Source organism: Macrobrachium nipponense, chromosome 14 (genome assembly GCF_015104395.2).
Source record: "Macrobrachium nipponense isolate FS-2020 chromosome 14, ASM1510439v2, whole genome shotgun sequence".
Classification (NCBI taxonomy): Eukaryota; Metazoa; Arthropoda; class Malacostraca; order Decapoda; family Palaemonidae; genus Macrobrachium; species Macrobrachium nipponense.
The window spans coordinates 62,815,145-62,836,686 of NC_087207.1; the positions used below are offsets into that span (position 1 = coordinate 62,815,145).

Below are 21,542 nucleotides of genomic sequence, written 5' to 3' on the forward strand. Positions count from 1 at the left end.
CACAACAACAAACAAGGAACACAACCAGAACTCAAAAACAACTCAACAACACAACAACAAACAAGGAACACAACCACAACAAAAGACCACTGCACAACCAACCACCTACGCAAAAACAACAACACAAAGAGGCAACACACAAACCCACTAACAATGCTAAGGGATCACAATAGCACACCAATAACAACCCTCAACAACTCACAACCACACCAAGAAACCACAACAGCTCCCCAACAACAACTCAACAAATAACTCAACAAAACTCACAAGCACAACAAATCCAACAACAGGCACAACAGCTCTAAATCAATCAACATCAAACTTAATGACAACCAACAACAAATCAACAACACCCAACTTAAATGAATTTCAATGCCTTCACTAGACTGCTGCCGACACTACTGACTATCACCAGCTCTCACAAAAGACTGACCAAAGACCGACTGAAAACACAGAACTCGAACAGCTAACTCCAGCTGCACCAGCAGACAACCCAGAACTCACCAACAGCCAATTCAGTCATTAACTATCCATACAGCCATTACACCCTCTCTCTCTCTCTCTCTCTCTCTCGCTCATCTCATCTCTCTCTCTCTCTCTCTCTCTCTCTCTCACACACAACACACACAGACGTTGTAAATGGAACTCCATAACTCCTCCAATTCCTCCCCCGTTACATTTGACCACGTCTCCTTACATTCACAACACCCACACTAAATAGCCTTCCACAACACCCACGGATGCTCAGACACAGGCCCCCTGGATCTTGTTTGAGGGCCAGATCCCAATCACTATCTCATCAACCCCTTCTAACTCTTGTCCCAACATCTCTCGCAACTCTGCCACCAAATCACTTACCTCATTTACACTCCTGCCAAACTCCCAAAGAGACTCATTCATACTGCCAACTACACCCTTACCACCTGATTCCCTTCCTGGTGAAACTTCACTAAACCCTGAAAATTCGAACCCACACACACTATATGTATCATTCCTCCCCTCAAAGTCGTCTGTATTACACGCCTTATCCACCATTTTTACCCTAACACTAACCCCTCTATCATGAAGTTCACATTTCTCCCTTTCATTCCCTTTCCTTACCTTCTTCCGCTTTCTTCCATACTCAACCAACACCAACTGCCGATCTTCCAGACCTATTTGCTCACTGACACTAGGCTCACACTTATTCACTTTCAACCACTCACTCATAACATTCTCCCGAACATACTGCCGCATACTAGGGGACCCCACCCAACTGAATCCCCTTAGCACCTTGTTTCCCGAATTCCCAACCTGACTCATCCTCTTTCACCTACACACACTCACCACATGACCTTCCATTCCACATTCAACACACTTTGCACACGGTTCCTAACACATCCTAGCATAATGCCTTTTCTTCCCACAGTTGCCGCAGACTACGTTCATACAGGTACCCCGACATCCACTAGCTATGTGCCCTGCCTGTCCACACCTATAACGTTTAATATCACTATATTTCTTACACTCGCTGACTAAATACCCCATTTGCCCACACCCGAAGCATGCTCCTAACGCCCACCGACATTCATTCTTCCTGTGTCCTGGCTTAACACATCTAAAACACTGCTGCTCTCGCTCACAACTAACTGACAGTACTCTTCCAACACTCGCACTCCTATCTCTTTTAGGGCTAACTACACTCATGTTACTTGTCCTGACACTCCTATCAACCACTCGCTCTGCCATTCGCCTCGGCCCTTCTAAAACTGCCTCCCTATAGCTCTTATACTCTGGTACAACCTCAGCTACTTCATTCCTAACACTAACACTCCTACTCTCTTTCATACCAATCTAACTCATAATCCTCTACTATTTCTAAGATATCGTTCCAAGTCAACCTTTCATTCGTCCATCACATTTTCTCCTTACATTTCAGATTTATAAACTCACATACACTCTCTAGTACAGTCGCCAACAACTTCCGCACTAACTCCTTACACTCATTTATCCCTTCATCCCCAAACTTTTTCCTAGCTAATGTTTCTAACCTACAGATATACATTGACAACGACTCACCAACATTCCTTCTTGCCTCTTCAAAATCATGCATTCTCCTATATCTAACATTACTTTGACCTCTTTGCCTGTTCTATAATCCTGGCTTTCACACTCTCATACGGCACATTCCCTTCACTCATCATTACCCCATACATACTCAACAAAAATCCCATCAAAAAGCTACCTAACTCTCTTGCCCAGACACTCTGGTTATCCCCCTACTTAGCCTTAAAATACTTGTCATATTCCATAAAAAAAAGTCTCTTCAGTCCCTATTACCATACTCCTCGTATTGTGCACATAGGGGTACCTCTCTCACATACACAGCCTTTTGTACTTCCTGCTCACTCTCACTCTCACTCTCACTTCTGCTACATCCACTCTGATCCTTCTTTCCCTCTTCCGAATACAGCGAATCCACTTCCATACTCACGTCCATACTCCTGATTACACTCTTCTTATCCTTCTTTCTACCAACCTGTTTTCACTATCTAAATCGCTCTCAGCCCTTTCCCCAATGTATTCAGTCCTAGTCTCATCCTGTCCGTTACCCTAACTAACTTTCTTTCCCTTAGTCTTCTTCCATTCCTCAGCCCTCTTCTTATTTTTGTCCTCAGGTTTATCCTTATCCTGTGTCTTCCCCTTCTTTCCCTTACCGATCACAACCAAATCACCTTCATAAATCGTGATAGTGCCAAATAAGTCTCGGTAGGCGCACCTACAACTTTCCCACACGGAGGCCATTGTTGAACTGAAATTTTTTTGTGGGGAAGAACCTGTCGTCTTTCATGAAAAGCCAATCAAAACTTAGTACAAAAATATATAAGAATTGTTACTGGGCAAAATCCATTAGCCAATAATACTACATTACATGAACTTACAAGGCTGTAATTAGAGGACAGCGATCAGTAGGTGGAGCTACTGTGCATGTAGGAGGAAATTGTCACCGTGAGCAATGGGGAGGAGTCAAATAGACAGGAAACGAACATACGAACAAACGAGTGCAACTCTTTGTGACAGTGGAAACATCAACAAAGAACTTAGGAAAAATGCATACTTACCGTAATTTGATTATTTTCTTCCTCTGTTATTATGCATTTGCACAGGTAATGTATTTAGAATAAATATCTTGCCTTCACGTGCGTTACCCAAGAAAAATATAAATTACAATGTAGGACGTGGGTGGACTCTACCGAAAAATAACCCTTAGCCACACAATACTTCTCATATTCCTTAAAAAAAAGTCCCCTATGTCCCTACTACCATATTCCTCATATTGTGCACATCGGGGTACCTCTCTCATGTACACAGCCTTTTGTACTTCCTGCTCACTCTCACTCTCACTTTCGCTACTTCCATCCTGACCCTTCTTTCCCTCTTCCGAATACAGCGAGTCCACTTCCATACTCACGTCCATACGTTTAGTCACACCTTTCTTACCCTTCTTCTGATCTTCCAATTCCCACTTGCCACCACCTAAATCACTCTCACCCTACATGTTATCCTCAATTCTATGGTCACCTTCATCTGTCCTCTTCTTATCCTTCTCATGTCTTACTAGTCTTTCCCTTAGCCCTTTTCTTACCCTCAACTTCCTAACTTCCTTCTTACCCTTCTGCTCTGATTTCTCCCTATCCTGTGTATTCCTCTTCCCCTTACTTGCCACAACCTTACCACTTTCATCACTCATACTCTCATCCATTTGTTCTTTCACTTTCTTAATTGCTCCAGGCCCGTCACAAGACCCAGTAGGTCTACCTCCTACTGCTCCCTCTCCATGAATCCCTTCATCATCTCCTGCACTGTCATCATTACTCCAAATTTTTTGTCCATTTTCTCAACCATTCTTTCTTCCGCTCCTTTCACCTCTTCTTTCATTTCCACTTTTGCACTTCTTAGCATTTCTCTTATTTCCTCTAACTCGCTATTCAGCTTCTCACATTCTACCCTCAACCTCTCATTCTCCACTTCCAATCTTTCCTTAGCTTCCCTCACCAACCGCAACTCCTCGCCTCTCCATCTCCGTCAACCCTTCCATCCTCACTTTCTCCACCAATCACACAACTCAATACCCCAATCGTCCTGCAGCTGCCTCACCAGCAGTTCCTGTTCGGGCACTATACATTTACTCACCAGCAGTTCCTGTTCGGGCACCATAAATTTAATGTGGTGGGATCACAAGCTCAAAAAACAAACGGGCAAAATCCCACTTACATAAACTTAACCAATCCGGCTGCCAAACTCACCCTCAGCCACACTTTCTTCTTTACACTACAGAATACAAACAGGACAATTGACCTATACCTACACACAGAACAAAAAACACATACACATGTACTCACCCAAATCCAGATACTCAGGGCTATGCTGTGCTGGCCGCTGGTCGAGGTTGCTGAAACACCAACAACTGTCGCAAACCAATACACAACCAACAACAGCCAAGGACCACAATCCCACAATACAACAACCAAGGACCACAACCCCACAACTCAACAACACAACAAACAAGGACTACAACCACAACAAAAGACCACTGCACAAAATCACTAACAGCACAAAAAAAAAAAAAAACACAACAAGCCAACACACACACCCACTAACAACATCAAGAAATCACAACAGCTCACTAACAACAACCCTCAACAACTCACTTATAACTCAACAGAAACTCATAAGCACAATAAATCTAACAACACAGGCACAACAACTCTAAAGCAAACAATATCAAACTTAACAACAAACTAAACAACAAATCAATAACACAATTTAACTGACCATCAATGCCTTCAATACTCTTCAAAGACCGCTGCCGACACTACTGACCGTCACAGGCTCTGACTAAAGGCTGACTCAAAACTCTGATCATAACTCTAACTCTAACTCTAACCACACCAGCAGACAACCCAGAACTCACCAACAGTCAATTCAATCGCTAACCATCCATCCACCAATTATGCCCTCTCTCTCTCTCTCTCTCTCTCTCTCTCTCTCTCTCTCTCTCTCTCTCTTACAGAAAACCAAAAACATAAACACATACTACACGATCTCAACAGCAACGCAAACCACAAAACTTACTCTCTCTCTCTCTCTCTCAAGGATGTTCACAAATGGAAGAAACTTTATGCATTTTCCCACCTTACAATAAGTTAGTGAATGAAACAAAGTTTCATCTGCCTCCATAATAAAATCTAACAAGGCTTTGTTTCATCTGCCTCCATAATAAAATGTAACAAGGCAATAAAAACCTTTAAAACAGGAATTCATAGATATCTTCAAGGACATCCATGATCATATGACAGAAATTCAAATTTTTCAGAACACTTTCTATGTACCACCAGAAATTCAAGGAATTTATCAAGTAGAAATAATTTATTTACAAGCCAATGATGCATTTTATGTGGAACCTCTACATACAAAAGTCCCTACTTCTGAAAAATCCAAGTTACGAAAGCAAAGACAAAGATTTTTTTTGCTTCTGTATATGAAAATAATTCAGGTTGCGAAAGGGTAAAGTCCGAGATTCGCCCAGACCGCCAAGAACAATTTTAAAACTTGCGCGCCACCAACTGAGTAGACTCACCACCATCCTCCCACTCTCCCATTGGTTCCTGATGCTAGTCACCGCCGCAAGATCCTGCTCTCCTATTGGTCAGCATCTGTCCCATCATCCCTCTATGTAAAGGTGTCCTTCGACCATTTCGTCACATCAGCATTATCGTACACTTATGGAATTCATTCGTTCACATAGATTTCATTTGTTAACGTGAATTCGTGTTCGTGATTTCGCTTTCTTCATAGTGAGATACTTTATCGTGTTATGTGTGAACTTAATTAACTTAATTAGCCATGGGTCCCAAGAATGTTGCTGAAGTTCACGGAAAGAAGAGGATGCTTTCCATGGAGACAAAGATGGAGATAATTAAAAAGTATGAAGCTGGCATGCGGTTGAGTCTGATCGCTAAGGAATACGGCCGAATTCCGTCGACGATAGGCACCATGCTTAAGCAGGAGGAAGCCATCAAAGCAGCTACACATTCCAAGGGTGTGACTATTTTGTCCAAAAAGAGAAACCACATGCATGATGAGATGGAGAGGCTGCTTCTTGTATGGATTAAAGACTAAGAAATCGCTGGCGATGCGATAACCGAGACGGCAATCTACCACAAGACCAGCGCTATTTTCGGTGATCCGATTGCCCAGGCCAAAGACGACAGGGGAGAAGGGACATCAACGGCAACCATAGAATTCAAGGCCTCTCGGGGGTGGTTTGATAAATTCCGTAAACGGACTGGCATCCATTTGGTGGTGCGGCATGAGGAGGCTCCCAGCTCGGACACGAAAGCAGTCGAAGCCTTTATTAAGATTTTCGACAAGATGACGATCAATGAAGGCTACAGTTTTCAGCAAGTCTTCAGCTGTGACGAGACTGGCCTCTTTTGGAAAAAAATGCCTCGTCAGATGTACATCATGGAGGAAGAGAAGAAGCTACCCGGGCATAAGCCTATGAAAGACAAGCTTACACTCGCACTTTGTTCCAACGCCAGTGGAGATTGTAAGGTGAAGCCCCTATGTGTCTATCATTCCAGGACTCCTCGAACCTTCAAGGCCCACAAAGTGCTAAAGGAGAAGCTTCCGGTGATGTGGAGGGCTAATGCGAAACCCTGGGTAACGAGACTTTTGTTCACCGAGTGGGTAAATCTGTTTCGGCCCGACAGTGAAGAAATTCTTGGAAGAGAAGCGCCTCCCTCTGAAATGTCTGCTGTTGTTGGACAATGGCCGTGCTCACCCTCCTGGCCTCGAGGAAGATATCCTAGTGGAGTATTCTTTCATCAAGATTCTTTATCTTCCACCTAACACTACCCCTCTCCTCCAGCCCATGGACCAGCAAGTGATATCGAACTTCAAGAAGCTGTATACAAAACATCTTTTCAAGATGTGTTTCAACATCACCGATACCACAAACCTCACCTTGCGTGAATTTTGGAAGGAGCATTTCAATGTCGTCACATGCATCCGGCTCATCGATCAAGCTTGGCAGGAGGTTTTGAGGCGAACCTTGAACTATTTGTGGAGGAAACTGGCCTGATGCCGTATCCGCCCGAGACTTCGAGGGATTCAACGTGGATAAAGCTGATGCAGATTCAGAAACAGTTGATGATCCTGAAACTGTTTCGCAACCAGATCTTGACGAGATCGTTGCACTCGGCAAGTCCATGGGGCTGGTTGTCGATGAGGACGATATCAATGACCTTCTCGAGGAGCACCAAGAGGAGCTTACGACGGATGACCTGAAGGAGTTGAAGGCCATGCAACATAATGTCGTTCAAGAAGAGTTCTCTAGCAGCGGCGAGGAGGAGGAGGAGGAGGAGGAGGACCATTTGACAACGGCAGAAATTAAGGATGCTCTAGCTGCTTTTCATAAAGTGCAATCATTTGTAGAAAAGACACCCCGAAAAGGTTTACACAGGTCGTATGCTTGCGCAGTTCAATGACGTTTGCCCGAGTCGTTTCAGGAACATTTTGAAAAGCAGGCAGAAGCAATCTTCCTTGGATAGTTATTTTTTAAAGAGGCCTTTAGTAATAAGCAAACAGAAAGATCCAAGTGATACAAAAAAAAACAGAAAATTGAAAGTGGTGAAGTTTAAATGTTGTGAAAAAAACGTAGTATAAAAAAGTAAAAAAAAATGTAAAAATCAGAAAAAGGCAAAAAAAATAAATTTAATTTTGTTTTTTGTAAAGTTAAGTGTTAATGTTTTCTGCCATTTGTTAATGTGTTTCATAAAGCTTAGTGTTAATGTTTTCTGCCATTTTTTAATGTTTCGTAAAGTTAAGTGTTCATGTTTTCTGCCATTTGTCCTCCTCCTCTGTCGCCACTTTCGGAGATCGCCTCACTCGAAAGGTAAGGTTCCACATTTTATTACATATGTACGTACATGTGCGTACAGTATTTCTTGTACCCTGTACACTAATACACTTTATTTACAGGTAATCATAGTTAGGTTAGGTATTGAATGGTTCAAATTGTTGTATTTCATTGCTTATTGGTCAATTTAGCTTTATTATAAAATTTACTGTGGTGTTTTTGTAGGGCTTGGAGCAAATTAGGTAATTTACATGTAAAACGTAGTTCGAGATACGAAAAAATCAGGTTACGAAGGACGCTTCGGAACAGATTAATTTTGTATCCTGAGGCACTACTGTATTTCAGAACTGGTATGTAAAGCTAACGCAATCACGCCTCTGTATAAGAATATTTCCAAGTTCTTATCATTTTTTTAATAATACTGAGAGTGAACAAATTTAATGAAAACCACAAACTATGTCTGCTATGCAGCAATAAAAATAAGCTTGACAGTAAAATGAATTCAAGAATGACTGAGGTAAGCCAGAGGAATATGTTCCTTATTATAATCTTAGAAATTTTTCCATAACAGGTAAATTAATCATGCAAACAGTGGGTAACATACTTTTGATCAGATTACAGGACCCAAAGATCTATGAGTTAAGGTGAAATTCAGGTTATGCTATGGCAACGACTAAGAGAAATTGGTTACTACACATCAGGTGACAGTGTCCTATGATGGGTTCAGTGAGTTGGGGTCAAGTTAATGAATAAGACAAGTACGTAAGCAATACGGAAATCATTTTTATATTGTAATACCACAGTTATCTGTTTAAGCACTCCTTACAAACAACAGCAAATACTGGGGATATACTATCAGTCAGGTAACAGCACCCTAGTATTAAAGGAGTAATGTTACATTCTGGTTAAGCTATGGCAGCCACTGGAGGAAACAGGTTGTGTCTTAGGATGGGTTGGGTTGCACTACCATAGCCTACAAAATAGTATAGGATAAAAATTGTGTAGTTTTCCTAAATTTTTATCATATAGTTTTGCTCCACTACACTCAATCAACACTGACCTGAAATCACTCGTGGGCCCTTTCCTTTTTGCACAACTTTGCACCTACGTAGTATATGTTGTGTTTAATATTTGATATTATTTTAGCCTATATTACACAAAATGTGTACGTTATACCACTGGGTATAAAAAATATAAGCCCATTACTTTAAAGTCTGTTTATTTCACTTTCACTTATAGTTCAGTTTTTCAAAATGACTGTTTGTAGTATGTAATAGGAGATAAATTCCAGGTACTACAGAAGAAAGGCATATCTTTGCTGTTCCTGCAGAAGTGTAATTACTGCATGTCAGATTGATAAAATTAGGTAAATTACAAAGTTGTGAGTAATATGTAGGGTAATTGAAAAATAAAAGAAATATGAATATTGTAATAAATTTTTTATTAACTAAAATAGCATTATAAATATTTACATACATCTAAAAATCTGTTCTTTAATGTTTGACTTGCACACAACAATAAACAATTCCACGTAAATGAAATGGCTATTTTCAGATATCATACACCATACACAGCAAATATTAAGAAACTTATACCTTACTGCTTTTTCTTGAACCTTCATCCTTATCTTTATCTTTGGGCATGTTGATATATAACTTTGTAACATCATTTTCTGCTCGTAACCGTCCCTGAAATTCTAAACACCTACGAGATTGTTCTGAAGAGACCTTATTCTCCCACAATGTCAAAAGACTAACTCCACTGTTACGGCCCATTGGTGCTAAAGGAGGAGGTACTGTCCTTCTCCTTTTACTCTCTGGTGCAGATTGATCTGTAGGTGTGCTTTTGGAGCTAGTTCCCATATTGAATTCTTGTTTTTCTCTCTCTGTCATGTAATTGTAATCATCTAACTCTTTCAAAGCTTGATCAATGTCAACTTTGTCATCACTTTTGTATTCAGGAGTTGCTGCTTTGTTATGGCACTCCATAAAACATTCCCAGACTTTTTCATGTGCAGGTGAGTGAAGATGAAGTTGAAGATATTGTTCCAGTTCTGCCCATACTGCTCGATATTGCTCTTCGCGCTTCAGTCCTTTTCCTCGCTGCCCAACCATAGTTGATGGTAAAGGATCTCCTCTAGCCTCCATGCTCATTAAACATAATATAACTTGTTTACATTCAACTACTTCATCTTCTGTTAAGGTTTCTTTAAGCAACAATGTGGTGAGTGGTTCAATCTGAGTGCCTAGATTAAAGAGAGATGTTGAAGAAAGGGTAATGGGCCAGTATTTGGTATGCCTGATTAGCTGTTCACGACTTCGTTCAAGGGGTGTGGAATTTTCTTCACTCTCAAGTAAAGAATCAGGGAAAGGTGCTAATCTATTGGCTTTAATAAGTTCTCCAAAGTCAGGGATTCTATAGTCAGTCACTCTGCCACCGCAGCCCTCACTAATTGATGGGGGATCTTCTAAGATACTCCTAGAAGTATACATAGTATGGATATAAATATCACCTCCATGACATGCTAACATGTGTGATATAACTTTGCTCCCAGACTTTCGTGGCATTTCCAACATAACCCAACGACCATTCAGCAAAAAATTTGTGAGACAAGATGATGGGCGACTGTTAACATCTACAGAAGTAATCCTGTAGGCTGAAGAGCAGTGCTGAAGTTCCATACTAGCATTACTTCGTGGAGTGCACCATTTAAGAGTAACGGTTTCATAATCAGTGCCATCACGATAGGTTTTCAAATGAGCAGTCTCAGCTGGGATTCCCTTAAGGATAGCAGCATGAGCAGCTGCTGGATGAAATAATTCTACATCATAGTTTGCAGATGAACTTGCATTTTGTTCTTCCTTCATGGGTATACCAGTAACTGTTGTAGAAGCCAGATCATAATGCTTTAATACAAGATTACACAGTTTAGGAGCCAAAGATGTTCCACCTTGAATTGTAGTAAGTTCACATGACATTAAGGTGGAGGCATCTGGCCAGGATCTTCTTTGTATTGGACAAGTATGTCCATCTGGCCACAAGTTAAGAACAACAAGATCACAGTGATTAATTGCCATTAAGTTATCTGTTGCAGCAGCAGTTTTATTCATTTGCAACAAAACATCATGAAATTTTTCCTTAATAATTTTAACCTCTTCCTCGCATTCTATTTTGGTTACTAATACAATTCTACCTTTGTTGAGGACTTTTGTAGCATTTTCTGTTAGAGATGTTCTCTTTTCATGCTGAATAGCAGAAGGCTCTGTAAGTGCTTCAATCCCAGCCTTAAGACCTTTCAACAAATCAACTTTCCCACTTCCAATATTTTTTGCAGGTCCTAGAGACATGAAAGAATTCATTAAGTTGGGTAGATTCTGCTCTTCACCATTCCATGTCAAAATTTTGTGACATGTTTTATCAACAGCAATAAAACGAATCAGCCTGGACCCAGGAAATATATCCCACACAATTCTGAAAAAAAAAACAATATACAGTATTACTTACAACTGTGACTATACCAAAAGAAAAAACAACTTAAGATATAAAATGGTACAGATTTTTTTAGTACAATTACTGCTTGTTTTAGGAAAAAAGAGAGAGGCTGCTTCCTTTTATATCAGTCTGTACATTATTGTCCTACTCTTACAGAAATCTATCAACACTTCAGATGAGTTCTGTGATGGTTTCCAACTATGCTAAATACTGAACTAAGCATTATAATCAATGAGTCACTAGTGTCAAGCAGCCCTAAGATACAAAAAGCATATTCTAGTACTTTTCATACTACAGTACACCATTCATTTTAAAATACTGCTCACTATCATCTCTAACCTACCTCCTTTTCAGAATACAAATATTTTTGAAATTACATTTCAGACAACAAGCTTCATGTTTGATAATTCAGACTGATAGTTCAGTTCAAAGTAGATGACTATATGCATAGCTACAAAAAAAAAAAAAAAAAAAAAAAAAAAAAAAAAAAAAAAAAAAAAAAAAAAAAAAAAAAAAAAATTTGCTTCTTACAAAACTGAGTCATCCCCTCAAATGGGACAACCTCACATTTCTCATACTACTCAGCATGTGTCATACTCTCCACTTAGCATGTCTCATACTTAATTAATTAAGATACCTGGATGAGGTGCTATCTGTCCCACAGGGAGCTGGGCTCACAAACCCATTGAGCAGCCACCACTGGTCCACGGAAAACATGTACAAGGCTAGTGGGCAATGTTTCGCATGTAAAGCAACATACAAGTGATCATATCCAATCACTTCTCTGCATGTAGTACCTGAAAGCCAACAGGTTCCTACTGAGTTCAAAGTACAGGGTGATAACCTTACTATCACAAACCCTCGTCTGAACGGCAATCTCCTTACACTGGAAGAGAAAATGCTCATGGATCAACTTACAAAGCCAGAAGGAAATGTACTAAAAAAACTCCTTCATTAGCTCTGCTAGTACTACAAACAAAAGGGTTGTCAACATGCAAGGCTGCAGTGCTGAGTTCCTTCAAGATAGTACTGCAGCACTCAAGCAAACTCAGCAATATCTCCAAGAGTCCCTATTGAAGTTCTTCAAAGAAGACAAGGAGACAGGGTCGTAACCAAACCTTCTGAATCTCATTACAAAATTCAGGAGAATACTGAACAAACAGATTCCATCCTCCCAAGAGCCATACATACAAGAGCCTAAATGACTTGCCTATACCCTGCCAATGTCAGGGCTAAGCCAGACAGTCTCTGGGTTTAGACCTGTGTCTGACAACCCTTGAAAACACTCAGTCTATAAGCCAAACTCCCAAAGGAGGAAGTCATGGCTCTCCCAGGTTTGAATTCCTCAGAGAGAAAGACTGTTATAGCTTCTCAAGAGTACAGGCAGTCCCCAGTTATTGGTGGGGGTTCTATTCCCAACGGTGTGACAATAACTGAAAATCACTGTAACAGCACCAATAAGCGGAGATCAACGCATCTCAGCACTAAAAATCCAATTATCGTCATCACTAGACAAGCCCCGTAAAACCAGATCACAGATAACCAGTGTAGCAAACCATATTTGGTCCTGCAGGGTCTTAACTGCTTAAATAGATTGTGACTAGAATTAATGGCAGCAATGGAGACAAACAATTTAGCATGACAAAAACAGAGAAATGGCCTTAAACTAATTCATTATTTGCAAATATACATTATGTACATTCAGTCAGGTCCCCAAAAAATGAACATTATATAAAAAAATGTATTTAACAATGACAACTGCAGCAAAAAAAAAAAAAGAAAAAAAAAACAAGTTCATTCTTAACAATTCAAAAGCGATATAATCAAAACAAAAATAAAAGCAATTCCACAAATGTTAAAGCAGTAAAATACATGTTAAATCAAAAAGCTATTTACTGGTCCACACAAATAATCAACAGAGCCATAAACTTGCTCAATAATGACATGCAAATCAACAGTCATACACTTGCTCAGTACTTCAAGACATGAAAACTAAATATCAGGCAGCATAACAAACACTTTTCATCATAAACAATGACAAAGCAAAAATGTTACATCAAATGTAATAACAGGCAGCAAAAAGGGATTTTGACGAAGGAAAAATCTATTTCTGGGTGATTGGCTCGTGTCGCCCTATGAAAGTAATCCTTAACATCATTCTTTCTAGGTAAAATTATCCGTAAAATTACCAGAGAAAAACAAAATTAAGAAAATGTAGTAAAACTGACTCGCTCACTCTTAAAAAGAAGTGTCGGTATGATATAGGGGCGAGTGTGGAACACTACCACGAGACAAACACCAATTAGAACTTCCTTATCAGAATCCCCCAAGAGAGAGCCGTACCGAACGGGCGATGCAGCCTCTACTACTACTACTAGAGGACGCCACGGACAGCAGCGCCCCTAGCGGGACATCCTTAATTAAAACATAAATACATCTTGTCCTGCAAAGGGGGGGAAAAAAAACAAACCATAAAAGAGGGATGGGTTTCATAGGGCGACACGAGCCAATCACCCAGAAATAGATTTTTCCTTCTCAAAAATCCCAAAGGTCCTTTTTGGCTCAGCTCGTGTCGGCCTATGAAAGAGTACCAGAGAAACAGACAAGATGGAAAAGGAAATAATGAAAAACAGATTAAAATGATGGATATAATATCCAAGTCAAATCAGATACAGCATAAAAACAAATAATGGCACTTTAAACTAAACTTATTACAAAAATCAATAACAGAATGTTAGTAAAACTTAAAGTACTTAAATGGTAGATAATAAAATAAATATGCATGTAAAATAAGGAAATTTTTTGGATTTACTTAATTAGAATATATATAAATACAATTATATACATATATGTGTCCTACCCTAGCATAAAAATAAGGGTAGGTACACTCAAGTCCATCATTAATACAATTAATACAATTAATTCAAATATATACAAACACATTGTGAGTGAAACTTATCACAAACCCAATGGAGAATTTATACAAACATATTGTGGCCTACCCTAGCATAAAAATAAGGGTAGGAACACTGAAGTACATATCAGTACAAGGGTGTTGTCCCTAGCAAAAAAATAAGGGACAAACCACTAAGACACAACGGCTAAGGCTATGATTTGTTGAGTAGCCTGACGATAGGTTGAGGCATGTTGGTTGAAGTAGGTAGAAAGGAGACCTGGATCAATACTACAACTACTAAGCAGTATCAGGGGAAACTATGTTTCCCGCTGCTACTGCTGAAACTTTAAAGATTCCAAAGGACTTTAAATAATGCCGTTTAAAGACTGTCGGGGATTTCCATCCAGTATACTTTCTAAGATCCTCAAAGTTCATATGTTGGAAATAATTAATTGAGGTGGCTACTCCCCTGATATCATGTGCTTTTGGGAATGACTCAGGGTTGGTTTCTTGTTTAATGAAGTAAAGGATTTGCTGTCTAATGCCTTTAACTGATAAAGTACCACCTTTTTCTCTCATGAAGAGAGCACCCGAGGATCTAGAAGAAGTGCGAGATAGAAAGGCTCTAAGAGTTGATACTGGGCAGAGAGAAGGATCCTGTGGAAGTGGGATAACCTTCCAAGGAGCCCACCTTGCAAAGAGGATCTTCATTTTTGGCTAAAAAAGCTACGATCGGAGCAAGTAGAACTTCTCCTGATGGGAGGAATTTCACATGACCCGCATCCCTGGATAGAGCCGACAGTTCTGAAATTCTAGCTCCTGAGGCTAGGCTTAATAAGAATAGTGTCTTCCTCAGGAGCATTATGAATGTACAAGATGAGTTGTCAGTATCTGAAGCTAGTTTGAGGACATCATTTAAGAACCATGAAACTGTAGTAGGCCTCTGAGAAGGTCTAAGTCTAGCACAGGCTTTAGGGATAGATGTGAAATAAGATTCAGTCAAATCTATCTGAAAACCTACTTGAAAGATTTTCTTCAAAGCCGACTTATGAGTGGTAATCGTGCTAGCTGCTAAACCTTTTTCAATAAGGATCTGAAAAAGAGGGATATAGCCCAAATTAACTGTCATGGGGTGTAGTGTTCGGATTCTCTCAAGAAAGATGCTAATTTTTTTAACAGCTGAGTCATATTGTCTAATGGTTGACTCTCTCTTATCTGATTCTAGGAAGAGAATATTCTGTGGATCAATGTCAGCATCTTTATTAGCCGCAAACTTCATGAAGTCCATAAAGTTAGGGTCTGGAGAGTTCCTGAGGAAGCGAACACAGTCCTCATTTGTACTGATTGTGATAGTTTGGGATTGGGGATCCGTTGAGGTCGGAGACCAATTCCAAAGAAGAGGATACCAGTTGCTCTTGGGCCAGTCCGGTGCAATCAGAGCTACTATCCCTTTGAAAGACCTTAGTTTGTCTAGGACTTTCAAGAGAAGATTCACTGGAGGAAAAAACATAAATTCTCCTCCACTGATTCCAATCCAACGACAGGGCGTCTGTGGCATAAGCCAGAGGGTCAGGTTGGGGGCCACATAGCAAGGGAGCTTGTGGTTCGCTTGTGAGGCGAAGAGATCCACTTGGAGACCTGGGGACTCTTCGGCTTACCCACTGGAACGACGACGTCCAGAGACCACTCTGATTCCAGAGGAACTGACCGGGACAGGGCGTCCTGCTATCACATTTCTTACTCCTGCCAGGTGAAAGTGGCAGACAGATGCCATTTGGTGTTTGCTTGCTAATGCAAAGATGGCTATCCTGACATGGTTCACATGCTTGATTTGGACCCTCCTCTGTTGATGCAATGACTACCACTGCACTGTCCAAACTAGCCTTAGATGAGACTTCTTCGGGGGAAGCAGTCTCTTCAGAGTAAAGAAATACTGCCATTGCTTCCACACGTTTATGTGGAGCTGGCGAAATTGCACTGACCAAGTCCCCTGAACCTGTTTGAACTGAGAGTATCCCCCCACCCGGACAGGGATGCATCCGTGTGAATGGTTAACACTGGGAGGGGATATTGAAGGGGTACTTTCTTGGCTAAGTTCTTTACTTTTGACCAAGGACCGTAGTTGGTTTGCGGAGGATCTGTGGAATTACTGACAACTTGTCTCGATATTTGGAGTTTGCTTTTGACCGCCAAATTCGATTTATATCTTTCAGCCTTGCTTTCAGAAGGATATCTGTTACTGAAGACAAACTGAAGAGACCCTAGGATTCTCTCCTGGTTTTCTTCTTGACGTTTGTTTGCATTTGAGAAATTGCCTGACCGATTTTGCTATTTCCTTCCGTTTGACCACTGGAATTGATAGATTGTGGGAGGACAAATCCCATTGGATTCCTAGCCACTGAAAACGAGATTCCAGAACTTAAGTCGGATTCGTTTTGTTTATCTGGAACCCCAGATTGTTCCAGGAAAGTGAAACTACCTTTTTGGTAGCTTTGAGGACATTCCTCGACTGTTGGTGCCCAGATCAACCAATCGTCGAGGTATGCGCTACCATGATTCCCTGAGCTCTCAATTGTTGTACAACCACTTCTGCTATCTTTGTGAATACCCTGGGGGCTACATTCAGACCGAAAAGGCATCACTTTGAATGAGAATGTCTGATTTCCTAGCCTGAATCCTAGGAATGGGCGGAAGTGCCTGGCTATAGGGATATGATAGTATGCGTCTGTAAGATCGATGGAGCATGTGACGGCTCCACGCGGAAGTAAGGTCCTTACTTGCGAGAGGGTAAGCATCTTGAACTTGTCGCAGCGAATGAAAGAGTTTAGCTTTGACAAGTCTAAGATTACCCTTCTTTTTGTTGAGCCTTTCTTTGGCACGCTGAATAAGCGACCTTGAAATTTTAGATGTTTGACTCTCGCAATAGCTCCTTTCTGAAGGAGTTCTTCCGCGTAATCTATCAATTCCTTTGACGGTATCTGATGAAATGATTGATTGGAGGAGGATCTTGGATCCAGCTCCAGCCTAAATCCTTTGGACACTATGCTCTGTGCCCAACTGCTGAACCCCCACCTGTGGCGGAAGAGGAACAGCCTCCCTCCTACCTGGGGAGCCTCATTGCTGATGGGCGGGTTGGGGCCACCACGCCCTCCTCTGACTGCTTACTCCTTGTGCCCCATTCCTGCGCCACGGTGACGAAAGTAAACCTCTCGCCCTACCCCTCGGTTGAGAGTAGCCTTGAGGCCTCATAAGCAGGTTAAAGGCAGGCGAGATAGCGTAGGAAGTCGAAGGCTGCGATTGCTGGGGCACCAGGAGGAAAGGCTGGGTTTTGCTTAGATGTAGCAGGTTGTCCCTGTTGGGTAACTGGGACTGCCTGCACAAACTGCTGCTGATGCTGGCTGGAGTTTTTTGTATGGCTGGAACCTCTTACCAGCCTTCTTTGGTTTCTTGCAGCTGTGGGAACGGATTCCTGTTTCCTCTTAGAGGAAATACCCCACCTAGCTCTAAGGCTCTGGTTGAGTCTAGCAGCTTCGTGGTGGACTTCGTTCACTGCGGACTCTGGGAAGAGATCCGCTCCCCACATGCTCGCAGCCAAGAGTCTATTAGGCTCGTGCCTGATAGTGCCACTCTTGAAGAACATGCTTCCGACAGTTCCTCCTGGCTTGGAAGAAGTCAAAGGCGTCTAACAGAACCGTCTGAAAACTAAACTGCGATTTCGTTCGCCAGGATCTTGAAACTTAGCGGTTCGTTAGCGTAAGAAAGAGCAGCCATTTCCGTAACGATAAGAGAGTTAAGGGACCTGCCAAACCTAGTTCGCGCATCGAACTCTGCCTGGATTAGGGAATCCGGCAGCCTAGGTAACTTCTCACCGAACTGGAGGTCCATAGCGCAGTCCTTGGCTTGAGTTTACCCAGCGTGAAAGTAGCTGGCATGGTTTTCCCATAAAAACTCTCCGAAGGCGAGAGTGGAGAAAGTAGACTCCGACTCTCTCAACTGTGGAACGGGCTCATCCTTGGAGGACTGCCTGAAGAGCCTTCTCCACCAATTTCGTGGCGAACGGAAGAGAGACCTCCTCTTCCGTCGCGAAAATAGTGAAGGGGCTCTTATAGGCCTGGAGTTCTAGTTTATTGTACACTCCCAGTCCTCAAGGCAGTGAACCCATTCCCGTTGGGCGTGATCTCTACTGTAGAGGACTGACTCCTTCGAGATCTTGTCTCTTCTCGTAAGAGCCGTTGGCGTCAGCCTAGCATACCCGATGAAAGGCTGTGACAGACCCGGAGGATAGAACTCGAAGTCCTCAATCCTTCGAGTGCCAAACTCCGGGATCGAAATCATCCCGTCCTTAAAAGGAGCATAGGCCGCTACTCTCCATGGATTGTCCATAGAGAAAGCTGGCAAGGAGTCGTAAGGCGGGAGAGTTGGAGAATCCCCGTGCTAGAAGAGGGGAGACTGGGGGAGGACCTGGGATAGCCCAGCTACCCGATCCTCATTCTCTCTCATCCTATTAGAGAGTTCCTGGACCGTCTGTCAGTTTGAGACAGACTGCTCGGACAATTGCGCGAACATCTGCTCAAAACGTGTTCCCCAAGCTGAAATTTGGGAAGAACCCACCATCGCTCCTACCTGCTCCATCATTCCTGATGAGACAGGAGAGGGAACGCAGGAGCTGGTGCTTGCCACCCCTGCCGGCATAGCCGGAGAGGGGGCAGCGGAAGCGGGAGAAGGCAGCGACTCGGAGGTAGCGCGAGCCTTCTTCCTTCGAAGCCTTGCTTCTGGAGCTCTTCGACTGGGAAGAGCTCGGCTTAGCCTTCACCGCGTCGGCGTATGAAGTCGATGACTTCCTGGCCGAAGAAGACGAAGACGACTTCCTAGAATCGTCTTAGACAAAGTCTTCGGTTCTCTCTTTCCCTTCTCCTTAGGAGGTACAGAGACGGGAGTGTGGCTAGGGATCTCGGATCCCGGAAAGCCTTGGAAGGCGGAAGAAGAAGGGAAGAAGAAGACAGGAGAAAGCCCAGGAGCCCGGACCTGCTTGCGCCCAGACAAACCTACCTCAACCAACAAATCCTCACTTACTACCGCCATCGGCTCGAGATTCAGGTCCAGGGCGGCGACGTCCGGGACTGACTCCTGGAGGCTACGACCCCCAACGAAGTCTGGAGTTCTTGCTGGATGGCGGCTATCACGGGGGACTCGGCGACAAGGGGTCGACGTAGCCCGTCGACTTGCCCGCAGGGAAGATCTGGATGGCCAGCTTTCTATCCAGAATGTAAGGCTGGCCTTGGCGGCGTTTTTCCCAAAGCCGCCCACCACCACACTTTCAGGGTGGCGAGGGCGACTTCCCTCACACCCGCTAGCCTGAAAGAAAGGCTGGATTAGCTACCAATTGCGGACAGGGTTAACAAACTAGAACTAGAAGTTGTAGTAAATTCATAAGTAACCTCATAATGGACTTACCCCATCCACCAGCTGCGCGACCAGGTCGTAGCATATAGTGCAGGCCTCGGGGTGCCAGACGATGGACTCGTTGTACGAGTGGCACACGGGGGCCGTGAGACCTGCACTCGTCATGTCCACAGGGGTCATACAGCGTCGCATTACAGGCGAGGACCTGGCAGTTGGTAGCCTGTAAGTGAAAACGTACATGAGTACAGAGTAAACACTTACAGCCTAACATATGCTCCGCTGGTGCCGGAGCGATAAAGTTAGATAAAACCAGAGCCCCGCTAAAATACGTGTGGTAACCAGGTTGGAAGATAGCTATGGCTCCGCCAGTGGCGGAGGCACAAGAATCAACCAACTAGGAGTGGTGGTAATGGAAAACCACGACGTAAAATGGCGGGGATGGTTGATAAAATGAAAATAATAATACACAATTCATTGTAAAATATATCTTATAATAGGGTATATATCCTTAAAGTAGCAAAATAATAACATAAAAACCAAACTCCTCTCCACCCGTCTACTAGAAGAGTGCGTAGGTAAGGGCAAGCTCCCTTCCGGTAGCGGGGGGAGATATAAGGATTATAGTAGGCAAGCAATCGACCATCCATTGCACCCACCCTGCCCGCTAGCGGAGCCAATATACTAAATAAACAAAGGGGCCCCGGCTGCGACGGAAGGCTCTTTCGTATCAGTAAGGGAGGTGGCTGAGTAAGGGGAGGGGGGGTATGGAGGTCCCGGCGAAACACGGCGGGAGCGAGGGAAAGGGGGGGGAGGATGCCTACTCCTCCCCACCTCACCAACTCCCGTATGGAGACCCCGGGTACCCCTCATATGGTGGTCGCCCTATACCCCCCGGCTGGGCGGAAACCCCACGGCACCTCCGAGAGTGTGAGAGAAGGCGATGAGGTTTGTTATGACAACCCAAGGGGTCCCCCAGCTCCTCCCTACATTCAGAGGGGAGGGAGGGAAGGGGCAGGGTAAGGTGCTATAGTACACGTGAGCGCGAGTGGCCTAGGCCGCGAGCAACACAACGTGGTAGGGCCACGTGAACCAAGCTGTACCAAACCGGGGGTGTGGGAAACAAGAACCTAGGCTAGCCTAACACCCTAAATAATCATATATTGAAAAGGGGGAAGAGACCACTGTTAGTAAAAGAGAAAGAAGCCCCAGGAGGAGGCAGACTGTCCGAAAAAACAGAAGCCTACTCGGAGCCAGCGATAGCGATGTAGAGCAAGAGCGGGATGCTGGGCCGAAAATTAAAAAATAAAAAAATAATAGCCCTAAATACCAAGCTAAGAGAATGGTAGGAGGGCTGAAACTAGCTAAAACTCGATGTAAACAATGAAATGTGAAAAAAAGTAGCCCATAAGCATAAGAAGTCCCACAGTATGGAGGCACCGGGAATTCTTACGAGGCGGCATGGCCGCCACGAGACACCGAGGAACCGTATTTTGCCCTATAAAAGGGAAAATACTGGTACCGGAAGATAAAATTACCGTAAAAATGTTACTTATGAGTTACTTAACTTAGCCGTGGCGATAGCAGAGCGTTCCATGGTTTCCAAAGTGGATAATCTCAAGAAAAAAAAACACGGTCAGAGCACAAGAAAATGGCGACTTGTCGCTGGTGCTAAAATTTAAGGATGTCCGCTAGGGGCGCTGCTGTCCGTGGCGTCCTCTAGTAGTAGTAGTAGAGGCTGCATCGTCCGTTGGTATCGGCTCTCTCTTGGGGGGTGGGGGATTCTGATAAGGAAGTTCTAATGGTGTTTTGTCTCGTGGTAAGTGTTCCACACTCGCCCCTATATCATAC

General features: G+C 43.0%; 1 protein-coding gene across 1 annotated transcript in view; it reads right to left on the reverse strand.

Moving 5' to 3' along the window:
- Positions 1-9,325: 9,325 nt before the first annotated feature.
- The window catches only part of LOC135226559 (integrator complex subunit 13-like), a 55,645-nt gene continuing 43,428 nt past the window's right edge, over positions 9,326-21,542 (reverse strand). The window contains exon 2 of the mRNA XM_064266232.1: positions 9,326-11,374. Coding sequence (XP_064122302.1) covers positions 9,493-11,374 — 1,882 coding nt within the window. The 3' untranslated portion in view covers positions 9,326-9,492. The remainder of the gene's footprint in view (positions 11,375-21,542) is intronic.